General features: G+C 47.2%; 1 protein-coding gene across 4 annotated transcripts in view; it reads right to left on the bottom strand.

The window, feature by feature from the left end:
* TTC7B (tetratricopeptide repeat domain 7B) overlaps positions 1 to 20585 on the bottom strand; it is a 193559-nt gene that overhangs the window by 109167 nt on the left and 63807 nt on the right. For all 4 annotated transcript variants that reach the window (XM_079768075.1, XM_079768072.1, XM_079768073.1 and 1 more), the window contains exons 6-7: positions 9272 to 9350; positions 2182 to 2354 (exon numbers count right to left, since the gene is read on the bottom strand). In XM_079768075.1, coding sequence (XP_079624201.1) covers positions 2182 to 2354; positions 9272 to 9350 — 252 coding nt within the window. The remainder of the gene's footprint in view (positions 1 to 2181; positions 2355 to 9271; positions 9351 to 20585) is intronic.

Here is a 20585-nt window from a genome sequence, read left to right on the forward strand (position 1 = left end):
TATACAGAAAATCAATAGAATCAACCCAAAAATGAAATTAAGAAAATAATTCAACTCACTATTGCATAAAAAAATTACATGCATACACACACACACACACACACACACACACACACACACACACAATCAATTTAGAAATAAGTTTAACAAAAGAAGTACAAACTTTATACTCTGAAAACTACAAATTGTTGAAAGCAATTAAAGAAAACCTAAATAAATAGAAAGAAATTGATGTTCATGGATCAGAAGTCTTAATAATGTTAAGATGGCAATACTTATCAAATTGATCTACAGATTCAATGAAATTCCTGTCAAAATTTCAGTTGCATTTTTCTTTACAGAAGTGAACCGACTCCAAAATTCAAATGCAAAGGAAGGTGTGTAGGGGTTCTGGGCTGATTTTGGCTGATCACCTTCCAATCACTTGCACATGAAAATGTTGTAAAATTGATTGTGGTCATGTAAGCACAACTATATGACTATATTAAAAGCCACTGAACAGTACAGTTTAAATAAGTGAATGGTACATATAGTATGTGAATTACATCTCAACAAAATGGTTTAAAAAGCCCCACATGTGTGTATCTGTCTGAAATGAAACATGTGACTCAGTAACCAGTCCTGGTATGAAGATGGTTCCTTTACCTAGTAACTGCATTTTCTATATCTGCATGTTGCCTCCACAATTCTCCCTGTACAGATGGGGAGGCTGCTGTTAGAAGAGTGACAGAGTCTCCGTGGCTTAGGAAATAAGGAAGTGCCAGCACCGTGAGCTTTCTGCCTTCGAGGGGTGAGGCCACACTGGAGCAGCACCCAAACAGAGCGCGCTCCCTCCGTCTGTCCTCCATCTGTCCAACTGGATCTGGGCAGGGAGCAAGAACTGACTTCCTCAATATACCCGGCACCTTATATGCCTGTTTACTAAGAAGCATCTAAAGCAGAAAAAAAAAAGTAGGGTCTATTTTTAAGATATAAATATCACGTTCAAAATGAACCCAAATCTACCTCTAAATAGTTCATAAAAAGGGGTCAGCATTTTAAAGTGAGTTTGGGAATTGCAAGAACACATGTTCTATGAATCCAGATAAGGACTAAGGAATAAACAGGCTATGAATTAGGCAAACTCATGGCTCAACAAGGCCATGAAAAAAGGAGGATAAAAATGAAATTGAAATAAGCCCAGGGAAAACGTTAAGAACATGCTCACTTGTCTGAATTTGTACAAGAAAGGCAAACTGATCAAGATGATGAGGGAGAGAGATGCTTAAGAGGACTAAGAGACAGGTGCTTTGAGAAAAGCTGTCCCCTGATAGTGCAATAACCACTTTCAGAAGGTACATGTGTAGTAAGAATCTAGTCCCCATCTCCCAACCCCCCATTCCCCCCCCCCCCAACCGTCATTATTGGTGCTTTCTCTGAGACCTGCAATCTCTCGGCCATTTTTCTAATTTGACAACAGCCAGAGAGGGTTTCCCTCTTTATTTATACATGTTCCCTTTCCTTCATGGAGAGATTGTGAAATGCCATCATGCTTTGTCCGTCTAAGAACAGGCAAAGATGGGAAGTAAAGGCTCTGAGGGAAAAGTCAAGAATAAGTCCACATCATTCCTGCCTCCTCGCCCTTCTCACGGTCTCTCTCCCTCCTTCCCCTCCTTTCCTGGCCTGGGGAGACCCAGGTAGAGGCTACAGTGGTTCACTAGCCCATTATCCTCACAGGCAATTGAGTCCCAAATTTAAAACTTAATATAACCAAGAAGTTCTAAGGAGACATTATCTTCCAATCACTTGCACATTAATTCTCCTTCATATAGCTAATTCAGTTTAAAACAATTTTAACAAAAAGATGAAGAAATTGAAGAAAAGTAAAAAGTTAACTTGCTGGCTTTACACTAGCTTTGTCACTGACTGCATTCAACGCTGGGGTTCTTCTGATAAATGGACTGAGAATTCAAAGACCAATAGCAATGGCTGAGATGAGAGCATTTCCCTCACCAGTGTACAGACGTTTGCTGAAAGTGTGAGAAATAATGAGGTACCTCGCTTAAATTGGTCAGTGAGACTTATTCATCGGGTTTTCTTTCAGGGGAAAAATATCTGCCCTTGAACTTCTACTCATCCTTGAATTTTGCCAAAGTTTCCCTCCCATTCCCTCATATATAAATGAGGAGTCAGCTCCCATACTTCTCTCCTGAGTAGACGCGGGCTTTCCGACTGAGGGTGTAGGTTTTTGTGTTGGCTCCTTTTCGGAGAGGGTCGTCCAGAGGCGACTGGCATGGCGGGTCCTCCAGAGGGTTCCAGTAGCTCTGTTCACACATACCCCGCAACAAGATCTCTGCCAACTGCCTCGCTATTGTCTGGGAACACAAAGGAGCAAAGGCATAGCCATGAATCGGTTTGTATCATTCATTCACTCATCTACTAAATATTTTCCAGTCATCACTTTGTATTATGCACTCTTCCAAGACTCATAATGAAATATTTGGATGAGATTATATCAGTTGATGACAAAACGAAGACAGGATACACTGAGATATTTGGACAATTAAAAAAAATAAGTTCATGCCCTTCAAATGCTGCCTGCCTCGTTTGCACTCTGGAACACTAACCCTATTTTACAACTGAAACTTTTAGTTAAGCTCTTTTTCAAAAACCCTTATAAATAACAGGTGAACTACAAATATTTTCATCACCTCCCAAATGATGCCTGCTAAAGCCCACACTTGGCAAAAAGCCACTACTCCACCTAGGTGATGTTATCCCTGAAAAAAGTCTCTTCTTTGATGATAAGATGACGTCCAGCATAGATTTTTAGACCATCTTCCTTTCTAGAATGCCACGGGCTGGTCTACATGGCCCCACCCTGGGACCCCACTCCTGAGAGCCCTGTTCTCGGTGACCCTGGGCCTTTGCAATGGAGAAGGCAAAGTGGGGAGTATGGCTAATGATCAAGAGAGGCCTTTGTCCAACGTTGGACAGGCATCTCTTTCCGCACTGTGAAAACCCAGGAATGCCTGTTCCTCCTGAATTAGATGCAGATTACTACCTTCTCCAAACTCCAGCTCCACCTCCCAGAGCAGCCCAGTATGATGTATGGGGGGAGGAGCATGTGGCTTCTACTAAGAAGTACACTGAGTGGCCAGATTATTATGATCTCTGAACGCATAATAATCTGGCCACTCAGTGTATATCCTATATAATAAAAGGCTAATATGCAAATTGTCCCCTCAACAGGAGTTTGACCAGTAGGCAGGCCGGCCAACCACCCATGTCCCCTCCCCCTGGCCAGGCTGGCCGGACCCCACCCATGCATGAATTCATGCACCGGGCCTCTAATATATATACATACACACACTGAGTGGCCAGATTATTATGCATTCAGAGACCATAATAATCGGCCACTCAGTGTATTTTGTTGACTAATGCATATTAGTTTGTTTCCAATGACAAAAAAAAGAGGAAAGGTAAAAACAAAAAAAGAAGAAAGAAAAAACCCTTCTGAAAACAGAAGCATTGCACCTCAGTTGGGCAGGTGGCCCGTGATCAGCCAGAGGTGGCAAAAGAAACGTCCACCGGCAGGTTTTCCAGGAGGCCTCAGCACTCTGCAGGATGCAGACAAAGGATGCCGATCTCCCCTGAGAAGGAGCCTTTTTAAATAATATGTTCCAGAGGAGACCTCTGCTAGGCTTTCATCCATGTGAAATCTCTCAAAATGCCACAAGGAAACTTCAACGCAACCAAAAAACTAGCTTAGTGGTTTCTGATCATCACCGTGTAAAGGCAAATTTTCTTGATTATTCTCAAGTAAGACTCATTGGCTTTAACTGTCTATAAAAATGTGAAATTAAAGCACTCCTATCATCCCCAACTGAGCCATCTGTAAAGCTCTCTTAAGAACACAATTTCCAGGACCTAAACGATTCCTGAACTGTTTTCCTAAACCTTCCGCTCTAGTTTCACTTTGACTCACTGCAGTCATATAGCTAATGACTTCTGCTGGGAGCATCGATGGGCAAAAATTACCTGCACTCCCGGCAGCTGAGCAAAAAAGGATGCTAAAGGGAAAAAATGCACAAGGACCTTCATCTTCTGGAGATGGAGGGATTCTAAAATTACAAAAGCTTCCGCCCTGCACAGTTTGCTTGCTCACTACTAGATCTCAATTCCCTCGGGGCAGTAACCTTCCAGAGAGACCTTTAAAGTAGGTTTTGATGTGTGCACATTCTAAAGGCACCCATCACCTCACAGTGCCCTACGGATGAGAAAGGATGTCTGCTTGCACTCACTGAGAGCTCAAATGAAGTTCAGAAAGAAAGATTAAATATGAGAAATTATCAGCAAGATCACCAATATCTATCATACCTTTCATTTTTTTTATTTTTTAAAAATATGTTTTTACTGATTTCAGAGAAGAAGGGAGAGAGAGAGATAGAAACATCAATGATGAGAGAGAATCATTGATCAGCTGCCTCTTGCACGCCCCGCAATGGGCATCGAGCCCGCAACCCGGGCATGTGCCCTGGCTGGAATTGAACTGTGACCTCCTAGTTCATAGGTCGAGGCTCAACCACTGAGCCACGCCAGCTGGGCTATACCTTTTATTTTTTGCATGAAGGTTGCATTTAGCTTGCAGTTTAAATGCTTAAAAACTGCTGGTAACTATCAAATGAACTCAGAATTAAAGGAAGGAAAGGAAGAAAAGGGGCCCGAAAGAAGACTCGAACTTTTACATACAAACTCAGTCAAGAAATGGACTTTTTTGTATGTATTTCGAAGTGTAATAAAATTCACATAACATTAAGATCACCATTTTAACCATTTCAAGTGTATACACTAACGGCATTTAGTACATTCACAGTGTTGTGCAATCATCACCATTCCCTGGTTCTAGAACATTCTCACTGAAACCCCAAACCCTTTTAAGTCGTGAGTCCCATTCCTTGTCCTTTCAGACCCTGGAAACTACGAATCTGCCTTCTGCCTCTATAGATTTGTCTAGGTGGGGTATTTTCCTATAAGTGGAATCATATAATGTGTGGTCTTTGTTTCCGGCTTCTTGCACTCAGCATAATGTTTTCAAGGTCCATCCTTGCTGTAGCATGTGTCAGTGCTTCATTCCTTTTTATGGCTGAATGCTATTCCATTTACGGCGGCACCACATTTTGCTTACCTAGCTGTCAGCCGACAGACACTTAGATTGTGTCCATCTTTTGGCTGTTGTGAATGGTGCTGTTATGACCATTCATGCACAAGTTTTTGTTTGAACACCTGCTTTCAATTCTCTGGAGTATTTATCTAGGAGTGGCATTGCTGTAAATGTACTTCTAAACCCTTCTCTGCTATGGTCTCACAACAGACTGAGTTTGACAAAGCAATTTTCCATCTCATATGAATATCACAAATTTGCAGTTATCAGCTAATCTAAAAAGAATCAAATGTCTATTAAGACCAATGAAAACCCTGTCTGACGAATGGCAGAGGCTTTCTGAAGTCCAGTGTAAGCCAAGACACCAGTAAATAAGACCCAGGAAGTGTCTCAGTGAGGGTGGGCTGAGAATCACTGCACAAACTAGAAAATAAGGCTCTCAGGTCCTGCCCAGAACCACCCAGCTGGCATTTCTGAGGCAGGCACAGGGATGCGTACAGGGTGGGGCAAAAGGAAGATTACAGTTGTTCGTATGGGAAGTAACACAATAACTAATAATTAATAAATACAATAGTAAACTTTGTGTTTCACGTACTCACAACTGTAAGCCTACTTTTGCCCCATCTTGTATTTAAGTGTCTCTCCAAGAATTCTGACACATACCTTTTTAAAAATATATATATATATTTTTATTGATTTCAGAGAGGAAGGGAGAGGAATGGAAACGTCAATGATGAGAGAGAATCATTGATCGGCTGCCTCCTGCATGCCCCACACTGGGGATTGAGCCCACAACCCGGGCACAAACCAGGGACCTCCTACTTCATAGGTCGATGCTAAACCACTGAGCCATACCAGCCAGGACACACACACTTTTGGTTAAATACTCAAGGAATTAAAAACAGTTTAACTTAGGTCACATGAGGATCATCAACCAAAATCAAAGGTCTACTCCTCTCATTTTGTTTTGTTGAAATATATTTTTATTGATTTCAGAAAGGAAGGGAGAGGGAGAGACAGAAACATAAATGATGAGAGAGAATCATTGATAGGCTACCTCCTGCACTGGGGATCAAGCCTACAACCAAGAAATGTGCCCTGACCAGGAACTGAACCATGACCTTCTGGTTCATAGGTTGACACGCAACCACTGAGCCACACCGGCCGGGTTACTCCTCTCATATTAACATTAACCAGTGAACAGCTGAGAATGTCCAGGGGCAGCTCCAGTCTACCCAGACTTTCTTTCAAGCCCTCTTCACTGTAATTCTCAGAAAACAAACAAAGAAACCTGTCTTCCTTCCTAACGTATATCTATTTATAAGTTCAAATATATTAATTTAAAAATCATAAACCTTATAATGAAAGATATTCTCTAATTCTGAAAAATAACATTGAAATTAGCAGCAGGCAGATTCCAACAGTGTATTCAATACAGTCGCTCCTTTTAATGAGAAAAAAACCATTCATTTCCTTATATATATTTTTTGAGAGTCAACAATATGAACAAATGCTCCATATTTAAGCAATTTTGAAAGATGGGCTTTTTCAATGTGCTTGAAAAAGTTATAAAAACATTTGTTAATACAATCAGTTACTTACATTATGCTTCCAAATTTTGGAAGAAGCTGTTCATATTGACCAGTTGAGAAGTTTTATGGACTGTTGGGAGTAGATCAATGAGAAAGAAGGCAATGATTTTTATCCATATTTTGCAGTGGTTTCCACTGTAAAACATGGATAAAAATTTCAATTTGTTACTACAATTGTTTGAACTTCTTAAGGCACCTATAAATCACATGACTATGTAAATAAATATTGAAGACCAAGTGAGTTGTTGGTGGGGGAGGCATGTGTGAAGTCCATCTTCTCTCACCCCCATAGTTCCAGGAAAGCCTATGGCTTAGCCATCTGGCCCCATGAGTTATAGTATGCCTGCATCTAAAACTCTGGAGACACCAAACTGAAGCTACAGCCTGGTTTCTGTGACAGGAATCCGTTAGCCTGGCCCCAGGGCATGCTCTCCTACAGCATTGAAAGGATTTGTGATAATGGGAGGGCAGTCGCATGGCTGACAGAAGACAAAAGAAACTGCAATCTTACATGGGGTTTCTGCATCCGTGCTGACAGGCAGCATTTGCTCCCAGTAAGCACCAGGCCTTTGCCCAAACACTCACTCAATGGCTATGGCTCTGAAGGGCAAGCTATGAAGGTGTGATGAAGGAATGTCCCCAGGAAGGAAAGTGAAAGGATTAAAAAGGAAGAGAGAGAACTCAAGTCAAAAGGAGAGCCAAGTGGCTGATCAACCAGTTATTTAATTTCTAAGTTTTATGGTCAATATAATTAGTCAGACAACTAGGTACTGCTCAGGGCTAATCTGCTTTGCTCTGTCTGTATGAATCATTAGCATACAAGTGATCCCTTCCCGCAATGGCATCTGGGAGGGCTTACATTCTACCTGCCTTACGGGATGCATATCTTATGTTTCAAGAGAGAGCACTACAGATGAGCAACTGAAAAGATGCCCAACATCATTAGCCACCAGGGAAATGTAAACCAAAACCACGATGAGACAGCACCTCACACCCACTGGGATGGCTACAGCTAAACAGACAGACAACAACAAATGTCAAGGGTGTGGAAAAACCGGAAGCCTCATAACTTCTGGCCAGAATGCAAAATGGTGCGACCACTTTGGAAAAGAGTTTGGCAACTCCTCTAAATGTTAAAAATAGAGTCACCATATGATCCAGCAATTCCACTCCTAGGTACATACCCAAGAAAAATGAGCACATATGTCCACATAGAACTTGCATAAGAATGTTCACAACAGCATTATTCATAACAGCTAAAAAGTGAAACAACCCAAATGTCTGTCAACTAATGAATGGATAAGTAAAAGCCTATATAATAAAAGCCTAATATGCAAATTGTCCCCTCGGACGGTTGTTTGAGAGTTCGACCAGGAGACCAGGAGTTCAACTGCTCACTATGACGTGTGCTGACCACCAGGGGGCAGTGAGGAACATGGTGGGCATCAGGACATGCTGTGGCCTCTCGCCAGCTACCTGGGGGTGAGGGTGTTGGGGATGGAGGTGCGGTGAGACTGCCGGGTGTGTGCTGAGCTCACTCTCATTCCCCCTGTTACCCTCCCCCGACCCCTGGATGTCAGGGCTCGCACACCGGGGAAGCCCCCCCTACCCCCCCACCCCCCCCACACTCAGGTGCTGGGTGCCCATGAGGAGCCCTCCCCACACCTGCGCAGTGTCTTCTGGGTGAGCCAGGCCACAGCCTCTGGGACCGCAGGGGCCAGCTGAGTTCCCCGTGGGTTTGCACAGGAGCCAGTCTTCGAGGCCAGCTGGGAGAGAGTGTGCTGCCTGCCCGGCTTCCATGCGGCACCGCTGGGCGGCCCAGAGGCCCACGCTGCACCCCGGCCTGTGGCGTTGAGCCGCACTCACTGCATCTCCACATGGGGATGCGGGCGCTGTGACTCAGGCGGAGGGGGGCGTGCAAGGGTCCGGGGGCCCAGGTCAGCTGGGACCTGCCCTAGGGCCCAGAGGTCAGCTGGGACCTGCCCTTCCATGCCAGCCGCTCACACTTTGATGGCCAGCCAGGCCTAGGGACCGCACCCATGCATGAATTTCATGCACCGGGCCTCTAGTCTTATATCCATACAATGGAATATTATTTGGTAATAAAAAGGAATGAAATGCTGGTGCAGGCTACAACATGGATGAACCTTAAAAAAATATCCTAAGAAAGGAAGCCAGTCACAAAAAGACCACATATTGTATAATGCCATTATATAAAATGTCCCAGAAAGGGAAATCTATAGAAACAGAAAGTAAATGCGTGATTGCTAGGGGCTGGGGAATGGGGAGAATGGAGATTGACTACTAATGGGTATGGAGTTTCTTTTTGGGGGCGATGAAGCATTTTGAAATGAACTATTAGCGATGCCTAAACAATCCTGTGCGTATACTAAAAACCACTGACTACAACAGTTAATTATATGGTAAGTAAACTATATCTATTAACATATAGGAGAGAGAGAGAGAGAGAGAGAGAGAGAGAGAGAGAGAGAGAGAGAGAGAGATTACACTTAGTCGAGTCATTCACCACACTTACCATTCGCAGGTTCTGAGTTGTTCTCGTCTCGACCGCTCTGAGGAGCTCTCTGAACCTTCCCACTCCTCTGGTCAAGTTCCTGTGTGCACACAGAATTTGACAGGGTTTCCATCTCGCGTGTATTAACATCAAATGTTTTATACACATATTTCAATGCATTTTATCTCCATAAAAGCTGTTGGCTAGATTTTAAGCAACACTTATTCCGAATGCGCCTGTCCATCTTTGTTCAAATCTCCAAAATATGACCTAGGACGGATGGACTTTTGTGTTTCTGAAACCAAGTTTTCTCACGAAAACAAAAGTTGGATAATCGATTCCGAGGCTCCCTTCTCCCCGCCCCACAAAAGCAAGATATCTTGCCAGAGTTTATCTTCATCCTTACGTGGCTGCGTGGTTTTCCTGCTCAGCTGAGTGGCGCTGAAATCTGTCTTTTCATCTAAAAGGTGGGTGGCAACTGGGAAACAGAAATACCCACAAGGCACCGCATGCAGTGTGGGGAAAGGCTACTTTAACTTGCCACTTTTGTGGGCGAGACAGAGAGAAAAGGTGGGAGAAATGGAGGGCTCCACCAAGCAACCCCGCTGCCTCTTTGCAAACATAAATTACTGCCCAATAAATCCATCAAATGCTCCCCCACCCCCGCCTCCAACCCCGCGGAGAAGCAAAGGGTCAGAGGCCCCTTCTGGGAGCAGCTGTAAGAGCATGGAACCTGAGCTGCCGGCGGCTCAGAACACATCGCATCCCGCTGCCCGACACACCTCACAGAGACGTGTTTGGTGACACATTTCATTAAGGGACAAATGATTCCTGAGTAACATCCTGGTCAATATATCCAGGCCCCACTTGTCCTCGCTGAAAGCTGCACCCGGCTGCTCAGCTGGCGCACTCCCCAGCCGGTCCCTTTACATTGAGCGCCGCTACCACCTATGACATAACTCGGGGATATTTATAACCTGCTCATTAGAACACATCTCATCTTTCCAAGACGCCGCAGAGCCGGTCAGCCGGTGCAAACCTGTCAGCCAGCCCTGCAGGCTGTGGCAGATGCTCCAGGCATTTGGCCCTCTTCTTGGATGACATTTTAAATTGCACAAAGGTATTAAATCAAACTGAATGTGGGTTCTGTACGTTACAAACCCTCACAGGGGCTATCAATTCGCCTCTTCTACCTACATGACATCCCAGAACTCTCATTCACAAGAACAGCCCCAGAACTTCGCTCAGTTTATTGGCACAGGTACACAAATACTCCCATCTTCCTCTCACCCACACGGATCAGGTGGTAGCGGATCAGAGTTTTATGGGGGCATAAAAAGAGAAGCGTGTGCTCGGGACTCGAAGCAGCGCAGAAGGAGATCTAACGGAGATGTGGGTAAAAATTAGGTAACAGGCCCTGGGACATGCAATCTCCTTTGCTTTCCCCTTCATTTGTTTTTATGGATCTGTGTTCTCAGGCAACAAAGTACATTTGCTTTTGGACTGAAGCTCAGTTCTCGTAAGTAACGTGGGGGAAGGAGACAGCTACAGCTAAAACATGGACGGGTAGAAAGGAGTAGTCTGCTTTTATTCCAGAACCACCGATGAAGCTCCCTCGATGCACGAGGCACAAAACGAATGGCATTTCGAACTGTATGACGGGGTGGGATTGAGATGACACGATGGGAGACCCAGATTTCGAGGGCTGTTTACCAGGGTGGAAATCAGGCCTCGAACGGGCAGCATCAAATCTAAACACTGTAACTCAGGGAAGGCTGCACGACGGGAATTGGTCACTCAGAATGTCCCTGCGTCCCCCTCGCAGAAGGAGTGACTTATCGAGGCAAAAGCACAATATTCTAGCTGTAAGGACCTAACACTGTCTCCTCATTATGACACAGAAGGGACATGGCTTGCTCAGGTTTCCAGACCCGGCAAGAGAGTGAGCCGGGAGCTCTGTCACCTTCCTGGGCAAAAGAAACGAAGTACAACTCTAGGAGAAAGCACAGACTGTGAATGCAAGAGCTCAGGCCTATGTTTTGTAGCATGAATAGGCAAGTTACTTAATATATATACACGGTGCAAATTTCATGCATTCCAGGGATGGCAGCCAATGAGATACTCCCAGGAACCGTTCACCATGGGGAAAAATCTGTTGGCCCAGGTGAAGCGGCCCAGTGCCGAGGGTAATGCCTCCACCGCCTTAAAGGAGAAAGGATGGATCAATTCCCCTCCCCCCTAAGGCGGAGGCGGCTCTCCCGTGCAGGACCGAGGCCCTCTGCTGGAGGACTGGAGGAAGTCTCCCCGACCAAGGGGCAGTCAGTCCCACATCGGAAGGGGAAACGAGGGCATATTCCCAAAGCACTGACGTTACCTTGGAAGCAGATACAAGTTTTTCTCAAACTGTTTCTAGTTTATTTCTGGAGAGAGCTTGGGATTCAGAATCAAATTCTTCCTCCAACTGGGAGGCATCCTGCTCGTGAACCAAGGATCCACAGTAGCCACGAATGCCTCGGCAGGCCTGGGGCTGTGCTGCCCACGTGAACCGCGGCCCCATCAGGCCACCCGCGAGGCTGGCTGTCCAACCACAGACCAACTCGGCAGCAGGAAGCAGGAGGAGCTGAAGGGAGAAGGCTGCTCATTTTCAATATTAGAAAGCGAAAAAGAATCCCAAATGCAGAAAGATACAATTCTCATGGATGCCTACACAACTCATACACCTTTAGGTCACATCATTTTATTCAGCCAATCGCTTTCACTGTTGGCAGCAGAAAAAAATAATTTTTAATCTAGTTGGATAATCATGAGACAAAGGAACAAAAAAGGAAATTAACTTGTAAGAATTACATTCTAAATGCTATGAAATACCCCGATTGGAGGGAAGTAAATAAATGCCACAGGACTGCTTCATGTCTCTGAACTGTTACTTTATCCTTAAAACATTGTGATTCAGCAACGAGGTGGAAGGAACTGCTGCTTAATGACTCTGCTCCAGAATGAGGAGAGGCGAGGAGTGTCCCTGGTGGTGAGGGTTCCCACAGACCCCTGACGGGAGGTCATTCACTCCATTTCAACACCCTGGACAGAGCGCAGTGATGTCCGAATTCATTATGGCAAACGATTCCCAAAAGGAATGTTCTTGCCAACATCCGAGCAGCAGGTGCGTTGGCAAGCTGTCAGAACTTGGGGTTCACACTGCACCTTGCTTTGGCAAGCTCCCTGAGCTGGGTGCCTTTTTACCCAGGTCAGACGGCTCCCAAACAGCTCAGCTATGACCAAGGAGAAAACACCAGAAGGTCCCTTGGGCACCAGCCGGTTTTCAGCCAGAAAAACAGGCAAAACCCCGCTTTCACTTTCCAACGTCACTGCCTGTCCCCAACCCAGTGTCCCATGGCCTTGCTCTTGTTCAAACTCAGGCAACCTCCTGCTCGGTCTCTGTCCCTTTTCATGGGGACACAGTCTCCCTCTCCCTGACCTACTTCCATTTTTTCCTTCTCTCCTCCCCTTTCTATCTGGTCTCCTCCTCCTCCTCCTGAATCTCCTCCTTCTAGGGCTTGTCCGCTGGCCATGAGGTCAGTGCAAAAGCATGACTTCCTGCGGACACCGGGGGGAGGGGGCCTGTGGCTTGCCTCTTGACCCCCTGGGCCCTGCAGCAGCACTTTGGAAGTCTGGCCTCTGAAGTGCACGTTCTTATGAACAAGCCTACAGCAGCGCCTGGTTCTGTCCTAGGACTCGGAACGGCATCCTCAGCTCCTGAATACGGTCACCTGGGCCTCTGTGTATCTAACCGAGGGGGGAAATGTACACGGAAAGGAAGCAGTGCTCCCAACCCCAAATCAAAACGGAAAACTCAAGAGACTGAGAGCCACGTCACCTCGGGATGGGCGCTGCTTCAACAGCAAGCTCAAAATAGTGCTTTGTTCTTCCTCTTCCCACTTCTTGGGAGTGAGAAGGGAAAATACAATTCTCCCCCTTAACTTATCCTTCTAAATGACCGTCTGACCTCAGAGCTCGGCCCAGGCCACCAATGCACTTACAGTCAGTATCAACTGTCCCTGTTACGCGCACTCAGAGTTCTGATGTGAGTACTTTTGCTGTTCTGGGTGCCAAATCCCTGGTCTCTGACCAACCATCACTTCCGGAACTCCCAGGTGGCAGGTTATCCCAGCCTTTACTGAGCATCAAGGCCCAGGCTGCCCCTGAGGACACACTGGCGAGTGAAGGCCGCCCTCCCTGCCTCCGGGGGCCCAGAGGCTCCACAGCCCCCCAAAGAATGCAGGCGCCTTGAGGACCAGGATCTTTGTTTTGCCCACGAACATGCCCCCAATCCCTCAACCAGAGCCTGCGATACAGAAAGTAAATATTCATGGGATGAATGCGATTGAGAACGGCCAGAGTCAGAGGAAGCGAGGCCACAGCGGGTACATCTCCCTGCTTCTTGTCCCCTTTTTTGGCACTGCTCGGGGTGGGTAGGTAGCACAGCACAGCTCTCCCCTAAACAGAATCCTCATGTGCCCGCGGTGGCCGTGCCTGGGTGCGGGGGAGGGGTGACACGCTGGTACCAAGTGACGTCGCCGGGTATGCCTGGCCCTGACAGCTTCGAGACAGCTATGTAGATAATGAGGATTTCAAGATTAAAATAAATCTTCCAGACACTTCAGGGAAACTTTCCTTCCCATATGCCTTTACACATGGCTCCTCTCTCTGTCTGAAGTGTCCAAAGAAATTTCAAGTCATCCATCAAGACCCAGGTCAAAGGCTACCCTTGGGAGCCTTCTCCCAGCTTCTCCGGGAAGACCAAGGCACCGGTCCAGGGTGCTCCCAGTGGGTGCCCATGTATTTTGAGCATAGGTGACACTTAACACACTGGTTTTCATGTGTATTTAGGCCTGTCTTCCAACCAAACTGTGACCATCCTGAGAACACAGGCCCTCTTTGTACCCGCCTCTCCGTGTCCCAACAGCCTCACAGAGCTAACCAGGCACCCAGTGACGCCTAGTAAGCGGTGTACCCCACCCCCCACAGAGTGAGCACAATCTTCTGTTCTGAAATCCCTTTCCCATTCTCTTTGCTGAGAAGAGCTTTCTTGATTACCAAGGGAACGAGTGAATCAGGTACTTCTTACGTCCTAAGACGTGCCCATAGGTATTCTGGACAATGCCCACACTTATAACCCCAGAAACAGAGAAGTGTCCTGACCCTCTAGGCCCATCTCTCTCCGTTCTCCAGCTCGGGAACCGCTTCCCCTCCGTTTATATGACTGTTAGTATCATCAACTGGAAAAGTCTGAAATCAAGACCAGAGCCCCAGAGCTGGAAGGTGGGGGGAGAAAAGGCCATCCTTCACCGTCCGAAGGCTCTCCTGGCCGCCTCGGGCTGCTTCCCCGCACGGGCCCAGCTTCTGTCCTCTGCACACTCTGGCCTGGGATCCAGTGACATGCGTTGTGAAGACAGATGGCTCGCGGCCGTCAGGGCCCATGGATCCGACCCACAACCTTGGCCTCGTTAGCAAAGGACTCTCTCTGACCAACGCAGCCAGCCAGCTGCAGCCCAGATACAGTGACGGGTGTGACAACCATCCGCGCTGGGATGTGAACAAGCAGGCGAAGCTTCCGGAAGTCTCATTTCAAACCTAATGAGAGTTGTACCAGGCTTAACAACATTTTTTTTTTTTTGCCTACCTCAGCAACTGAGGCTTCCTCGTGACAAAAGCAGAGGGAATTGGGCATTTTGGTCAGCCGGCCGGGCAGCAGGCAGCAGACGGGCAGCAGGCAGCAGACGGGCAGGCTCAGTTGGTTGGGGCATCATCTCATACACCAAAAGGTTGTAGGTTCAATCCCCCGTCGGGGTGAGTATGAGAGGCAACCAATCAATGTTCCTCTCTCACATTGGTGTTTCTGTCTAAAATCAATAAACATATCCTCTGGTGGGTGTGACTCAGTGGTTGAGCATTGATCTACGGACCAGGAGGTCATGGTTCAATTCCCAGTAACAGCACATATATTTAAAAAATTAAATATGTATATCACATATGTTGAGGGCCTACTGTGTACAGGGGAGGCAATAGTGATCCAGCCAACAAACAAGCTTCCCTGTGAACTTATAATGATGCTCAACTTAACCCTAGAAGCCAAACAGTATTTAACACAGTTGGACTGTTCAATCTAATAATATTTTTAACAAACAAACCAGTATCACATATAAGGATTGTTCTTCAAAGTATTCACCTGGAAATCCACCTCTTTGTCGATGTACTTAAACTTAGGCAAAACAGGGCAGGGTTTCTGGAGCCAGACTGTATGGGCTCAAATCCAAGCTTTACAACTCACTAGTGTCGATCTGGGGAAAGTGCCTGTGCCTCAGTTTCCTCCTCTGTAAAATGGTGATAAGAGATGCACTCACCTCATAGATTGGTTGCAAGCATTAAATGAGTTAATACATGTAGAAGTGCTTTCTCGGGGTTTGCCATTATTACCACTATTATCCTTAAAACTCTGCCATTGCTCAGTCTTGGAATTCTGGAATCTACCTTCTCGTCAATTTATAGCGCATGAAAGTCTGTTTTACTTCTTTGGAGTCATTTAATTTTGAAGGGAGGAAAAAGGCATTCCCCAGTTGGACCCATTCATTCACTTTGCTATTTATTGGAAAGCCTACCATGTCCTCAATAGCAAGACCACTGATGTCGGGTGAGGATAGGAAAATGCTCCTTCTTTGGGACTCTGGTCCCTCTCTCAGGAAATCATGGCGACATCTCCTAAGATGCCAGTGTCCATGGGGAGGCATGCAGAGTGTCCACCGAAGGCCACAGGCCCAGGGCAGCCCTGAGGAGCCGAGGACCCGAGGTGCTGGCGACTGGCTCCGTCCTGTCCTATCTCGGTGAACGTAGCTAGCACTGGAGAGAGTTCAATCAACAGGGCCAGGCCAAACTCACACGTGAACTCGGGGGACTGAGCCACGGACGGTGGTTTGAGTGGCTCCAATTGGTGGTTTGGGCAGTTGAACCACCAGGGCTTTGTGAGAGTGCAATTCAAAGCTGACACTGTGATTTACTTCCACGGAGGAAATTGCCTGCGGCAGGTCCAGCCGGAGCTGGAGGACGGGGTGAGGAGAGCAGGAGTGGCTGGGGCTCCGCATGACCTGCCTCACGGGTAACGACACGGAACACGGAGGAGCACCAGGCCAACTTCACATCCATCTTAAACGTCAGTAAGCACGTACGTAGAAGAAAGACAGCCGAGGAGGTAGAAAGGGTCGGCTACCAATATGAGTTCAAGCACGAATCGATTCTTAGCAGCGAAGTCACACAGATACAAGGACGCCTGACTCTCCTGTTCCCAGGCCAGCTGGGCTGTGAGCGGGAGAAAGGCGGAAAGGACGCGGGGGGAGGGCAGTCCTTTCCCACGTGCCACACCCTGGAGCTGACAGTGAAGAGCAGGATAAGAGCAGGAGTTCCCTCCCATTCCAATCAGGAAACAGGAGGCTGCATTTACAAAACCACCTCGGGGACAATGTTTCAAAAACGACGACTAAAAAGGTCCAAGGGACTCAGTTTAAAAAAAAAAAAAAAAAAGGCCTTTCAACATAGGGGTTACTGGTCCCAGTGGCTTCAGGAGCCAGGCAGGCGGCAGGCCTGGGTGAGGAGCGGCTGTGGGGAGGGAGGGGAGCCACTGCGGGGTGCTCAGGCCCAGGCTGCTCAAGGCGTCCGTTCCCAACCAGGCCTCTTACACTCAACGGGGAAGGAAGGGGATCTGCTGGGCAACTGGTACAAGGAGCCTCCCATCTGCTCCTGGGGAAACAGGGTGGTTTTGCTCAGTGTGAGGCCTCGTGCCACTGGGATTCTCATTCTCGTGAGTCGTGCCAGATAACTTGCTTGGGCCTGGGAAAGGCAGTAAGTTGGGGACAGAAAAGAAGAAAGGGGCAAAGGTTGAGTGTGATCATGAGCAGAAGGGGAAGGGAGAAAGGATGTGAGGCGTGGAAACGTGGCAGAGGGAAAACACCCTGATGCCAGGCACACGCCGAGAGGGGTAGGAACGTGGGCAGCAGACCTCACCTGTGCCCTCATCTATAAAATGGGACTATGCCTACTTCCAACGCCCGATGAAGAGGACACTGGGGAAGCTCCTGGCCGTGCTCAGAATTCCGTCAAACGTCCCGCTGCCCAGCCGTCCGCTACCTCCCACCGCCCGCCATCTGGTCCTCCGTCCCACAGATAAACACTTATTGGGCAGAAGCCCAAAGCAGCCACTGGTATGTTTGTGTATCTTTGGTTTAGCAGAAAATAGTGCAAAATCAGAACTGTTTCTATTATATACTATGTCAAAGTTTTCTTCTCAATTAACAAGTATTTATTTAGCACCTCCTGTAGTTTCGTGCGTGAGAAAGCAAAGGCTCGGAGAAATTATGTAACGTGCCCGGGACCATCACGCAGCCTGCAAACAGAGGAGCTGGTGTTTGACACGGGCCCAATCTCATTCCAGCGCCAGAAGAGCTGCCGCTGATCCCTGCCGTGCAAAAGCCCGCAAACAAACTGGAAACTGTGACTAACTCCCGTGACACAAACACAAAAAGCATCACAGAGGCCGGAGAGAAGCGAGAGGCTGGGGGCAGCAGGGCCCGGTGACGCCTCCTCACTACATGGGCTCGAAAGAAGGAACGGGATTCATGGCCCCTTCCCGTGCGGAGGGGATGACAAGGGGACAGCAGAGACAGAACTCGGAAGTCAGACAGTCAGACGAGGGACTAACGTTGACAAAGTGATAGCGATATGGAAATGGGTCCGTCCAAAGGCCCTTAGGACAAGCTTCTACCTGAAGTCCTCCTGTCCTTGCCTCATTTGGCCCTTCCCAGTGAAAATGCACACCAATTACTCAGACGGTAGTTGGGACTGTGCCTGTGAGCCACCTATAGAGAAAAAGCTTTGCTAAGCACCTTAGCGGGGCCAATGCCACCTGTGGGGCGAATATTTAATTTGTGCAGCCCCTCTAAGCCATCTATAAGAGCTGACATCCTATATAATAAAAGCCTAATATGCTAAGTGTCCGACCGTTCAACCAGTTGCTATGATGTGCACTGACCACCAGGGGGCAGATGTTCTGACCAGTAGGTTAGCTTGCTGCTGGGGTCTGGCCAATCAGGAGTGGGCAAGACAGGCCGGACACACACTGGAGCCCTCCCACAGTCCCTCCCTGCCCTGATAGTGTACCGGTGGGGTCCCTCGGCCTGGCCTGCACCCTCTCGCAATCTGGGACCCCTCAGGGGATGTCGGAGAGCCGGTTTCGGCCCGTTCCCTGCAGGTCAGGCCGAGGGACCCCACCAGTGCACGAGTCCGTGCACCAGGCCTCTAGTTTACCAATAAACCATTGGCAAGACAGTTAACAGTTATTTTACTCTCTCATCAAGAGAGCCCCCTAAGACGTTCAGCTCCCCGAGGCCAGTGACCGGGCCTCACATGCCAGGACAGAATAAAACCTGGCTGCACACCTACTGCTCACAGGCTGCTGTGAGGATCACACGAGGTAGCAGTCCTTGCTCAGTGAATGCTAGCCACCATCATCATCTTCTGCTGAGGCAACAGTAGCCAGTCCCAGGCCATCCCCCACCCCATTGTTCCAGATGGTTCTCCAATCAACCTAGTGACGCATGCTGGACTTCATTACCTCCAACGGACAGAGAGGGAAACTAGGTCCCAGAGAGGGGAAGGGTGAGACTTGCCCAAAGCTCGGTGAGTGAGCAGCGGAGCCAAGACTAGAACCCGGACCTCTTGATTCCCAGTGCAGGTTCCCCTCCTGCCCTCTGCTGGGCACTGTTCTATCCCACCTTTTATTATCCCCCTCCTATGCTTTTTTAACCATTTTATTGTATAAAATATAGATGCAGAAAACCATAAAAAATCAAATATATTGCTTAGGGAATTATTATAAGGTAACTACCACCCAAATTAAAAAAAAAAAAAAAAGACCATTGTCACTCATCCCATCCCAATGAACAGGCCCCTCCCTCCGTCCAAAAGGAATTGCTACACTGCCTTGTATAGGAAACACCTCATTTCATTTTCCTATGGCTCAATCACTCCGGTATGCATCCCTACACTATAGTTTAGTCTTGCCCACATTTTTTTTCTTACTTGATGAATCTTCCTATATAATAAAAGCCTAATATGAAAATTGTCCCCTCGACCAGGAGTTCGACTAATTGCTATGACAAGCACTGACATCAGGGAGCACGTGGAACATGGCAGATGTCAGCGACACGGCGCTGACAGCAGGCAGCAGTGGAGGCACTGCCGGCCCTGATGGAGGAGAGTGGGACCACGGCAGGATGGTGGAGCAGGTGAGCAGGTGGTGCCAGGCCAAGGTGAGTACGAGCCGATTGCCCCACCTATCACCTGGCAGACAGAGACCAGCGGTGGCAGCAGCAGACGGGGCCACTGCCCAGCACCCAGGCGCTAAGGGAGCCGGGCAGGGGGGCTGGGGGGAGCCCAGCTCAGATTGATCGCCCCACAGGCAGGATGGTGGAACAGGTGAGGGGATGGCGCCAGGCCAAGGCGGGGTGCCAGGAGGGGCTGCAGGGCTGCGAGGCTGAGGGCACGAGCTGGGGCCCGATCTCCACAGGCCACCCCGAGGGACCCCACCTGTGCATGAATTTGTGCACCGGGCCTCTAGTTATCTAAATAAATGGAGAGACCTTGGATTGGAAAATTCACTATTGTTAATATGGCAAGTCTCCCTAAATTGATCTCGAGATTTACTGCAGTCCTTATCAAAATCCTGGCAGCTTTTTTTTTATAGAAATGGACAAGGTGATTCTAAAATGTATATAAAAATATCTAGGACTGAGAATAGCCAAAACAATTTTGAAAAAGAATGAAGTTAGAAGACTTACTCTATATACTAGTATTTTAAAAACCTGCTATAAAGCTATATATTCAAGCCAGTGTGGTATTGGCTTAAGGATAGACATATAAATCAATAAAACAAAATAGAGACTCCAGAAATAAACCTTTACATTTATGTTCAATTAGTTAATTTTTTACTAACATGTCAAGGCAATTTAATAGGAAAGAAGAAGACTTTTCCACAAATGGTGCTTAAACAAATGGATATTCAGATGCAAAAAAATTTAACTCAGACCCTTATCCCATACCACACGCATATTAAATCAAAATAGATCAAAGATCTACATGTAAAAGTAAAAACTATAAAACTTGTAAAATAAAACATGGGAGAAAATCTTTGTGGTTTTAGGTTAGGTGAAAATGTCTTAGATATGACACCGAAAGGATAATCCATAAATAGAAAAACTGAAAAATTGAATTTCATTAAAATTAACTTTTC

This window comes from Cnephaeus nilssonii (assembly GCF_951640355.1).
Source record: "Cnephaeus nilssonii genome assembly, chromosome: 4".
NCBI classification, from domain to species: Eukaryota; Metazoa; Chordata; class Mammalia; order Chiroptera; family Vespertilionidae; genus Cnephaeus; species Cnephaeus nilssonii.